The 12,140-nt window shown below is 42.4% G+C and overlaps 1 protein-coding gene across 1 annotated transcript in view; it reads right to left on the bottom strand.

The window, feature by feature from the left end:
- Nucleotides 1-12,140, bottom strand: part of ZNF804A (zinc finger protein 804A) — a 230,456-nt gene that overhangs the window by 49,303 nt on the left and 169,013 nt on the right. Inside the window, exon 2 of the mRNA XM_073646776.1 lies at nucleotides 5,458-5,601. Within this exon, the coding sequence (XP_073502877.1) occupies nucleotides 5,458-5,601 (144 nt within the window). The remainder of the gene's footprint in view (nucleotides 1-5,457; nucleotides 5,602-12,140) is intronic.

Below are 12,140 nucleotides of genomic sequence, written 5' to 3' on the forward strand. Positions count from 1 at the left end.
GGAATGGTGCCGACACTGGAGTACAAGTGTTATTGTAAGTGGTAGGGGTCCCGCTGAATGTGGCTCATAACCATGTATCAGAGCTGAAAGTGACTCTTAAGGTAAGGAAGGTTGAGAACCACTGTCTTACACTATGCTTCTTACACTATGTTACTTACACTATGCCACTTACAACATATTCTTCACACCATGCTAATAACAATATGAGCCCCATTCATTACTGCATTTGCACATGTACGGTATTTTTTGTCTTCTTTTTGATATTTTTCACTTATTTTTTATTTGCGCTTTATTCTTTTAATTTGCACCTTTCTTTTTAAACTATTTTATATTTGCTCGCCTGTTTGTTTTTTTAATGTTTGCTATTGTGGGCAAGGTTTGTAGTTTCCTGATGTCTTTTCCTAATCAAGAATTTGTGACTTTTTGAAAAGTCATAAAAGTTGTCGCAAATATACTCCAATCCATTCCTGGAATGATTTTTATGTATGGCACAAATGTTTTGCGTCATTTTGTAACATTTTGTGAAATGTGCAACTTTTTCATCTAAGAAGTCGCGAAAGAGGTTAAAGACAATAATAAAGAACATTTTTCATTTTGAGAAAGATTAATAAACTACGTGCGCCATTTTTAAGAATTTGGTGCAAAAGAGACACCAATGAATACCACAAAACCAAAAAAAAGTGACTTAAAAAATAAATAAAATGATGAATCAGGGCCCATGGGCCTTAAGCTATGCTTTTTAAATCAAGCATCTTAAAACCTGCTCCTTACACTATTTTTCTAACACTGTGCTCCTTACACCATGCTCCTTACTATGTGCCTATACTACGTTTTTTAAACCTGCTCTTTTTACATTAATCTTCTTGAAAGCTCTCATTAAAAGGGGTTTTCTCATAAAGACAACCCCTGTCCATATATTATATAGATGCCATAGAGGAGGGTCTACCGCTAAACCCACCCTCTATGAGTAAAAATGGAGAACTGTTCCGTAAGACTTGAGCTGTCCCCGTATACATTCTTATGAATGACCCATAGCATTTGTGCAACGTGTGCAGCCACACAAGGACCCTTTTTAATCTTCAAATTAGCAAGCAAGTCCTGTTACAGACACAAAGAGGGGCCCTTATACTGTTCTTGCACAGGGGCCTTCTTTCGTCTGTGTCTGCCACTGGAGTGATCCTTAGGCTATGTTCACACATCATGTTTTTTTCAGCATTTTTTATGCAGTTTTTGATGCAAATTTTCAGCTGCTTTTTGCAGCACCAGCAAAGTCTATGAGATTCCAGAATTCTCTGTTCACACATCATGTTTTTTTTTTGTTCAGGATTTTGTGCCTTACATGTTTTTTTTTTGGAAAATAGAGCATGTCACTTCTTTCAGTGTTTTTTTTCACTCATAGGAAGTAATGGGTGGTGAAAAAAACATATCAAAATTTGAATCAGTGTTTTTTCAGCAGTTTTTAATGCCAAAATAGAATGGGGTTCTTTTTTTCACAGAACTTTATGTACATGCATAAAAAGAGACAGAAGGACAGGGTAAAAAAAACGCTGAAAAAACCCATTCAAAAAAAGCACCAAAACTGCAAGAAAAATCCTGAACAAAATGCCCTTGAAGATCGGGTTTTACTGCAGAAAATTGACGCCAAAAAAAACATGATGCGTGAATATAGTGACTATCCCAGGGGATGGGGATGACTCGGTACCCGGGCCTTTGCCTTGGGGATGTCGCGGTGGTCGGCTCCCGGGCCCGTACCCTGGGGTCTCTCTTTAAAAGTGTGGATATTTATTAATTTTTAAGAAAAGTTTGTGACGCCACCTGTGGCTTCTGGTGAGAAGCACCAGCGCTGCGCAGTCCACTGAGGCCGATGATAAGGCAGCTTGATGGTATAGCTCCCCACAGGTGGAGCTAGGCCTCAGGGCAGTGTATGAAGGGGCATGCAGGACAGGCGAGACCCAGCCGGGTCCGAGCAAGAACAGGGACAGACACGATAGTCACTTCAGTACCTTTTACTGATGGAAATTCAGGCACGTCCCGGAGCACTGTAGGGTGAAGGGTGCATGTCAGGATCCTCCCCAATCAGCGGGTGTAGGGCCTCCTGTTTCTTGCCTATGCGTAGTAAGTTTCTGACCTGCCTGGAGCTAGGCCTAACTTTGTCTCTGTCCTGCGCTGGCTGACCTTGTGGTAGGGCCTTTTCTTGGAGTACACGCTCCTCAACTTGCGGGGCCTATGTGTCTCCTGGCTCTGTTACGTATCAGCACTTTAGCGATCCTGGGACTTGTAGTTCTCCAGGGATTCCGGTTCTGCCTTACTGGGTCATAGAGATCCCGGTAAACTTCGGACCCGGTGTCCGGTAACTTCTTCGGGGTGAGCCAGTTAAGCTCCTCTGCCCCCTATGAATTAACTCTCCACTCGCCTTCGGCCTACTCGGGCCCTCACTAGGCTATACACACTAACGGCAGCTTGCCGTGCTTCACCGATCTTATGGCGCCGGCACACCTAAAGCTCACTACTCTGAGCTACAACTGAGTCTGGACTGTGCTCCACTGCAGACTAACCTCTCTCAGGCTTCTTTACTGCAGGAACTCTCTCAACAGGTTTGCTCTCTATTGACTCCAGTCTAGACTAACTGCTCCTGGCTCCACCTTCCCTATTTATCTATCCCTAATGGGCTCCCTCTTGTGGTCTGAGGTGGAAGGTGAAGATGTGTGAATGGTTATGGGGGCCTCTTGTGGAGGAATCCATCAATGCACTCTTCCAGGATCAATGATACCAAGCGCAGCTGGGCGTCACATTAGCCTTAAATAATACTGCATTACACCAATTGCACATGCTTCCTTAAGCAAGATCCACTGTTTCCGAGGATCCTCTTTTGTAAGGGGTTGTCTGGTTCAAGACAAACTTTTTAATTCAGCAGTATGCATGAAAAAAAAAACAAATGGCTGTCTAATAATTCCTATAGCACATGCTTTTGAAGAAATATTTGCCATGGTAAACAGTTTAAGTTGAAGGTCATCCTAAGTAATCCTGCTGCCCTGGCACGCCGCGATCTCCTGAGATCTCTATTGAAAAACAGATGCTTACACTGCAGTTGTTCACTCGTGTTGTTCTACATCTCTCTGCATTAGTTGGGAGGATGCCCTGAGCACTTGACTTCAGTACTTTGATTCTGATTGAATTAACAGTGAGCCGGTTTACTTAGCTAAGAGTAAATAAGTAAGGAGGATTCATCATTAATCTATACATTAGGTTCTTTGCTGCCAGTATGTCAGTTGTTCTTTCGAGAAAAGAGAATTTGGCTTTTCTATTCCTCATGTTGAAAGCAAAAAATATTTGCTAGAATTCGTGATGATGACCCCTTACATAGCACTGTTCACAGACAATATACTCTCGTCTCTATCATTGTCTCTGGAATTACTTGCATTTATTGTAATTATTTATATTGCAGATATTGTCTGTAAAGCGCTGTGGAATTAATGGCACTATATAAGTGAGTAAAATAAATAAATAAATAAAATTTTGGATTTTCCTCGGCCACACATAGACGAGGGCTAGCATGATAGCAAACCCTGTTAAGTGTTTTTGGGACTGAAGTCAGAACAGAAATAACCCACAATATATACCCACTGAGAAAAACTGCTGCTAGAGGTGTCTGACAATGACTTATTATTCTGAAATAAACATGCAAGCTTGGCAGAGCATGCATGCTTATGGTGAGGTCAAATGAAATCGTTGTCAACCAAATAAGCATTTGGTCTCCAGTTATCTAATGTGTATGCTCAACTTTAGATGCATGCACATGCAATACTTTTAGAGAAGAATACCTGTGTGTTACAGCATGCGACAGAACATGTCACAATATTCTAAGGAAGAATTCCAGATGATAAGTGAGAAAAAAAGCCCTCTGTACGCCCACCCAAATGTTTGCTCCCAAATCCTTTCTAAATGTGTATGTGATGTACCATAGGTCCATTAAAATACTTACTGGTCCCCGGATCGCTTTGGTCCTTTTCTGGATCATGTGAGCGCTCCTCATTTTTGCTAGCTCAAATGACCGCTCTGCAAATAGTGCTACTTCCACTAATGTAAGCTTATGGAGCCTTAAAATAAGCCTCCATAGATTTACATTATGAAAGTGGTTTCCAGTCTGTGTGATCCGACCAGTCTGATTTGAAGTCATGTGACCTAGCTGAAGAGCGAAGCAGCACCGGCAACATAAGACGGCAAGCAGTAAAGTATTTTAATGCACCTACACTACATCACATACATATTTAAAAAGGATTAGGCAATACAATTTTTGCTAGTAGTCCTTCTTTAAACCACCATTCCAGCGTTTTTTTTTTCAGCGCTGGAGTGGCGCTTTAAATGTAAGCCCCCTGTCTCCAGTCATATGCTCACCCTCCTGCGTCGTCCCCGTTTTTCGGCACTGTTATGGTCCCACTGCACCATCTTGTGACAGTAGATTCTTACTGTCCGGAAGTCAGACACTAAGTCACAATCTCTCAATACAAGTCTATGAGAGACAGAACAAGGCCAGAACGAGGCTATCATAGACTTGTATTGAAAAGTGACCTCCACGCAGCTCCATGAAACACTGGAGTAGCTAACAGGTCACTTTTTCGCCGGAGACCAATGGGAGTGGCAGCGAAAACGGGTGAAAAGGTGAACTTACATTTAAAGCACCACTCCAGCGGTGCAGTAAAAAAAAATGCTGGAGTGGTGATGTCACAGGTGTGTCAGATGTGACAGACAGTCGCTCTGCATCTGGCTGCAGAAGGTCACTGCCTTTGGCATTGCAGACATTTTCCTAAATCCTTCTCACTTTTGGACCCAGCGGCAACTTTCCTCCTGCTCTGATTGACACACCTGGTCTGGGTGTTTATAAACTCTCAGTCTGCTGCAGGGAGTCGCTGGTGATATTCTCATTTTCCTTTGTGAAGGCTTGGAGCAATAGCAGTTGGCTAGCTTCCTCTCTGGTGCCCTTGGAGAACTTTTGGTGTTATCTCTCTGGTGTCTGCTCAAGCTAAGTTTTCCCCCTTTGTTTGTCTGCCTTGTTGTCTTTAGTTTATAGTGAGGACTGACCAGTGCTTACCTCCCCTCCCTATCAAGGGCCTAGCACTAGGGATATACAGGACTTAGGTTTCATGCTCAGCGATTGATGTGGAACCAATATAGGGACGGTAGGGTAGGCAGATCTAATGACACCCTGCCTAGGGGTCTCCACTCCCCCTTTCCCTAGTGTATGGGCTTCCTTCCCATCATTCCTTTGTGTTGCACTTAGTCTTTCCCACACTGTGAGTGACAGGTGCTTTAAGAAATCAGAAGTTCATAACAATACATTATGGGTTCTGATCATCCTATGGGTTCTGTACAACACAGATCAGTAGTATAGCTAAGTTCATGTGTCATAATAAAAACATTTTGAAATTCTAGACTGTAAAGCAGATGAAGAAATCTTACCTGTTTGTGTGCGTGATCATAAGAATTAATATGGTTATCGAATTCCTGATGTTTATAATATTGCTTATCACATAGTTCACAATAGAAATTTGCTTTCAGCGATTCCAATGCATTTCCTCTTGAATTTTCCTTTTCGGACAAGTCCTTAAAGAAAAGAAGCGAGATAATTATTGACTTGCTTAAATGAACGTTGCAACCTGTTAAGTAATTAAGCCAATGCCCTTAGACTTGTGATGTTTTTAGCAATTACAGCTTAATAGTTCTGGGCTTTTAAGTAGGATCAATCCATAAAAACACAACTTCTGTACTGGTACAAAGTATGGCTGAAAGACTACGATGACATAAAATGCAATCACATTCACTTTGACTAGTTTTGCCGGTTTCCTTCAACTCATACCACCCATCGTCCCCTCTCCACCAGCAAAAAAATGCTACAGAGACAAGGTATACTCAAGAGCTAATCAAATTCCCAAGCAAATCTCTATTTTTTTCTTGACCTGAGAATTGCATGGTCTTTGCAGATCCAATTACTTATTATGTTTACTTATATAGAGCCATCATATTCCACAGCGCTGTACAGACATCATCACTGTCCCCATTGGGGCTCACAATCTAGATTCCCTATCAGTATGTCTTTGGAGTGTGGGAGGAAACCGGAGAACCTGGAGGAAACCCACGCAACACGGGGAGAGCATACAGACTCCTTGCAGATGTTGTCCTTGGTGGGATTTAAACCCAGGATCCCAGGCTGCAAAGCTACAGTGCTGCTTCTAGATATAGATTCATTTCTATATCTAGAATCTAAATGTGGAATGTAACACTGCTCCTCTCTAACAAGTAACACCTAGCACAATCTCAATCACCAATCTTCCCATCAAGCTAATTCACCTTATAAAACTACCTCTGGAAATAGTGGCTTCAATTCTCCCAGCGCTAATAACAAGTTTAAAATATAAACTGAGAAGAAATTACTCTGAGCGAATATATAGTAAGGAGGGACCACAAGGTCTAAGATACCTGGGCCCAGTAAACTGAAGATGAGATTAAAGACTGGGGAAATTAACAATAAAAGAGAATGTGCCAGTGATAGTAAATTATCCATAGTCACATAGTTAAAGTACGTAGAATGAATGACAAAAGACATACGGTATTGTGTAAAATTTCTAAGGAGGAGTGAGCAAAAAAAAATATTCAAAGTAAGAATGCTTTTAAAATAGAAGTTTTATTATTTAGCAATTAACAAAATACAAAGTGAATGAACAAAAGGGAAATCTAAATCAAATCAATGTTTGATGTGACCGCACTTCGCCTTCAAAGCAGCATCAATTCTTTTAGGTACTTGTCACTTGCAGACAGTTTTTGAAGGGACTCAGGAGGGAGGTTGTTCCAAACATCTTGGAGAACTAACCACAGATCTTCTGTGGATGTAAATTTGTTCAAATCCTTCTGTCTCTCGTCTCTTCATGTAGTCCCAGACAAACTCGAAGATGTTGAGATCAGGGCTCTGTGAGGGCAATATCGTCACATGTTCTTTTTCACGCTGAAGATAATTTTTAATGACATTGGCTGTTTGTTTGGGCTTGTTGTCTTGCTGCAGAATAAATTTGTAACTAATCAGATAATTTTCTAATGATATTAAATGATGAAAAAGTATATGTATTCGGTAAGTAGTGCACTCCTGGGTACACGGGTACTCGGATAGGGTCCCACCTTGTAATATTTAAAGAGAAGAATCCAGCATTCCAAATCCACAGAGTATTTGAATTTATTGTATGCAGTCCATTAATATGCAAAATGTAACATTTCAGGCTATGTGACCTTTCTCACATATTCACCACGATGATTGGACATAAGGGGTGGCTTGTTAGGTACAGCGCTATAAAAATGCTACCAACGTTGCTGCGGGTAAAGCGCTTTGCATTTCTATAGCGCTATACCGCACAAGCCACACCTTAGGTCCAATCATCCTAGTGCATCTTTGAGAAAGGTCACATAGACCGAAACGTCACATTTTGCCCAATATTGGACTGTATACAATAAATTCAAATACTCTTTGGATTTGGAGTGCCTGATTCTTCTTTTCATATGCATGTCTTTATTTTTCAGCATTGAGAACACCATTAATCCTAATTAATTTCCCAACTTCATTTGCTCCATCCTTCCATTACAGCTAAGTATTTCACATTTTGACTCATCGGTCCAGAGCATTTGCTGCTATTTTTCTGTATCCCAGTTTCTATGTTTTCGCGCATAGACCACATCTAGCCACATTTCTCCGAACAGTAGATGAGTGTAGCTGGGTCCACCTGGTTGCTGTCACTTCTGAGCTGATGACACTGTTGGATATATTCCAATTTTGAAGGGAAGTAAGCGTGATGTGTCTTTCATCTGCTGCATTAAAGGGGTATTCCCATCTCCAAGATCCTATCCCAATATGTAGTAGGTGTACTACTAATAATATTAGCAAATATCTACAATTAGAAATGTAGTATAGCATTTTTGATTCGCTATCTCTCTTTCCTCATGTACAGGCATTGCAGGACCTTAGGTATCCATGGTAATGTCCACTGATAAAGTGACAGTTTGTTAGCGAGCTGCTAGTGGTTGTAACCGTGGATACCTAAGGTCCTGTATTGCCTGCACATGAGGTAAGTGGCATAGCGAATCAAAAATACTATATTACATTGGAGGTATTAGTTAATATTATTATTATTACACGTACTTCATATTGGGATAGGATCTTGGAGATAGGAATACCCCTTTAAGTCTCTTTGGCCGACTACTGCATCTACGGTCTTCAACATTGCCTATTCATTTAAAGAGCTTTAACAGCACATCTTGAAACCCCAGTCTGTTTGATATCTTTGTCTGGAAGAGAGCTTGCTGATGCAGTATGACTACCTTGTGTCTTGTTGCTGTGCTCAATCTTGCAATAGTGTATGACTTGTGACATGAAAAAAGAACAAGGAGTCCTGGAAGTGTTGACTTTCCCCCACCCAAATCATTGATCTCAACAACATCGAGTCTGTGGGGGATTACATGAAGAGACAGAAGAATTTGTGTAAGTGACATCCACAGAAGATCTGTGATTAGTTCTCTAAGAAGTGATGGGGTGGTCAAACTAAATATTGATTTGATTTAGATTTCTCTTTTACCTGGGGTATATTCCTGACAGTAAGAAATCCTAATGGATACCAACCAAATGGAGGTCAAAAAATGGCCTGTTTTTTTAGTGCACACAGTAAAGCCTGACAATGCAGTGTGAAAGAAAATTATAACCTATGTCAAGATCTAAATTATTATTGTTTATATATTGTTGGATGTTTTATCGGATATCACTCAGACCAATGTTATTTTATAGGGCAATGCTGATCAGATGACATTCACCCATTCAAGTCTATGGAAACATTGGACTGCACTCAAATGACATCCGAGTGCAGTCCAATTTCCGTGGACTGACAGAATGGAGAAAATGGAGACATTTTGTTCTCCATCTTCTCCTCACAGTGTGCTCCGACACCAGATAAAAACACATAACCATGGGCCATGTGTCATGTCATACCATGTTCTTTTAATGTTTCTTGTTAGAAGACTCCTAAAAATGCAGAGAAAAAAGCATACTGTCTATTAGATGGACACCAGTGTGTTATATTGCAAAGCATTCACTATGCAAAATGTCTAAAGGTGCATTCACACTTTGGCCATTTTGCTTTAAATGCTACCCATACTACTTAATTATAAAACGTATCTTTAGGAAATCAACATGCTTCAGTTTTCTACATTTTTTTCCATCCCATTGAACACTAAAAAAATGACTTCAATAATTTCTGCATTGCTGAATTCCATGGACCCTTTATAGATGTAAAAGTATTAGTAACTTACTTTCCAGCTTATGCTGCCATTCTCTACCTTGAAGCATGATCTAATATTGAATATCATCTGGCTACATGCCTGAAATACACTCTGTGCTACTCTAAAGTTATTCTTTCTTTTTTCATCTTACCAATTTTGATTACAGAATAGATAACTGGCACGTTGCCTTTACGCCAAAAGGTGGAGTTTTTTTTTTAGCCAAAGTCCAAAATCTCTTATTAAATATTGGCAAGTTTTCTCAATAAGATGATTAAATCTATTATTCAGCCCGGATTAGTTATGCTTTATACTTTGCAAAGCCAAAGCTATCAATCTATGCATAATAATCTAATTATAAGAATGGGAAGCATAGTGTCGGTAGAGTGGTTTATGATTTGACTGCACCATGCTGTGATGGGTGCAACATTTATAATGAAAAGTGGTTTAAAAGAGACTTAGAGAAATTAGAGGACCACAAATGGTACATCGCTAAAAACAACTGATAGGGTTAAAGGCAATGTATCAAGAGAAAATGACATTCAGTGCTCTCACAAGTTTCAGTATTAATTAATTCCAGGACTCTATAGAAAACTAGTAATGGATTCCAAAGCCTAAGAATGTCACCTAAAATAAGAAAGAACGAAGATTGAGGAAAAATATGCAGATCAGTAATATAGAAAAAGCGAGTCCTTACATGTAAAAAAGGCAAGAAGAGCAGCTGGAAGCTGTAAATCACTTCTGTGTTGCGGACAGGAGTTTCTTCAATAGAGTACAAACAGTGCAGCGTTATAATAAATCCTCACCAGGAGTAGCACATATAAAATTGCAGATTTACCCATAAATAGTGTTGAGCGATCGTGCTCGTTTAACCCTTTAAACGAGCACGCTCGGGTGCTCGCTGAGTATTTGTGGCGTGCTCGGTATCTAGGTTTGATCCGCCACGGCTGCATGTGTCACAGCTGTTAGACCGCTGCGACATATGCAGGCATTGCCTGTTTGTTAGGCAATCCCTGCATGTGTCGCAGCTGTCTAACAGCAGTGGCGGATCAAACCTAGATGCCGAGCAAGCTGAAAAATACTCGGCGAGCAGGGTTAAATGAGCACGCTCGCTCAACACTACCAATAAAGTGTCCACTGTATATTGTGTGGTTAAGTCTTCCAGGCCATCAAACATGTCGCATATCTGGACCGTCTGTGGCATTATATATTGAAAATATTGTAACCTGTGGCCATTATTACTTAAAGGAGGCTTCAGTGTTTAGTGGTTGTTTGTGACAAACCCTGTTTGAAATGCCTGCAGTATTCCATTTCTCAAACTAGACACAGTAACACACACGCACATTAGGTGCCATTTCCTATTTTCTGCAGCTAACCGTTCTGCTTTGCTGTGTAGACTGGGACAGAGTCAACATAGTTATTTTATTTTGTAGAAAAAAAGGGGCAGGGGATTATATGACAGATAAGACATGTTTTGTATTTCTGCAGGCTTTGATAATAAATTACAGTAGCACATCTCTGTGTATACCTCCTTTGGATTTCCTGGTTTCTGGAAGAATAGTGTGGCACCCCAGGGGTCTGGTTTCCCACAGTAATGTAATGTTATGTCTGAGAGCAGGTGGGAGGTCCTTTGGTCAGGGATCCTGTGCATGCCACACCTCCTGCCCAGTCTTGGGAGGGGAAGACCTTCCCCTATATAAACCCGGGGCTGAAGCAGGGTTAGTCAGTCAAGGAGAGTAGAGACAAGAAACAGCAGAAGCAATACTACTACGAGTCAGGGGCTGGCAGCTGCAGAGCTCGCCCTGACTGAGAAGCTTTCTTACCGGACCCGGCGTCCGAGGCTGTGGGGACTAACTCCTACCCAGCAGCAGAAGCCGACCGGCAGGGGATTTCAGGTCCTCAGGCCCAGAAACCCGAAGGCACGGTCACACGCGTGGGACCAGCACCGCCATCGTGGAGCGGAAGCCATTAGAAGGCCCCGAGTCACCGGCCATACGGGTGAGCACCACACGGTACACTCAGGGACGTGGGCTACTTATATCCGCTTCTAGCAAGGTAGCCAGAAGAGTACAGTCAGTTTGGGAGGCCTACAACTCCGCCTGGCCAGGGGAGATCCCATCTGCTCAAGGACTGACCAGGCCCCGTTCACTAGCAAGTACTCCGGGAGGGTCTATCGTTGTTACCAGTAAAGACCCTGAATTACACCGCACCGTCTCTGAGTGGTTCCTGCTACCCCCATCATCCACATCTGCTGCCCTGAGGCCATACCCCTCCCGTTGGGGGTTATACCATCTACGCTGCACCATCCATCCACCGGCCTCAGCGGTCTGTCCTGCAGCGGCAGCTCCATAGCTGCATTCAACGGGTGGCGTAGTCGTCCTGCATCTACTGCTGTTACATCGCCGCTCAGTTTGACTCCCTGGGCACGGACCGGGTCACCGCCACGAGACTACAACCCTCAAGAGATCCGGCTCCGGGTAAGCTCCCGCGTGCGCAACGCAGCGCGACACAGGCCCAGGGGCGCGTCAACTTTGGCGTAGTCGGCAGGATTTCGTGCCCGCAACCACCGGGTACTGCGTGCCTGAAAAAGAGACTTTTCAAACTTACCTGTGGTGAAGATTCCCGCCATCCGGCGCCATCTTCAGCCTTCTTCCCGCCATCGGTGAAGTTTCCCGCCATCCGGCGCCATCTTCTGCCTTCTTCCCGCCATCCGTGGAGTTTTCCCGCCATTGGACGCCATCTTGAGGACGCCGCGCGGGAAGAAGAGGGGCGTGGACTCCGAAAGCGTGCGAGAACTGAAGCCCCGCCTCACGTCCGGACGTTGCGTAAGGTCC

Source organism: Phyllobates terribilis, unplaced genomic scaffold (assembly GCF_046119375.1).
Source record: "Phyllobates terribilis strain yellow unplaced genomic scaffold, ASM4611937v1 Scaffold_9__5_contigs__length_417890890, whole genome shotgun sequence".
NCBI lineage: Eukaryota > Metazoa > Chordata > Amphibia > Anura > Dendrobatidae > Phyllobates > Phyllobates terribilis.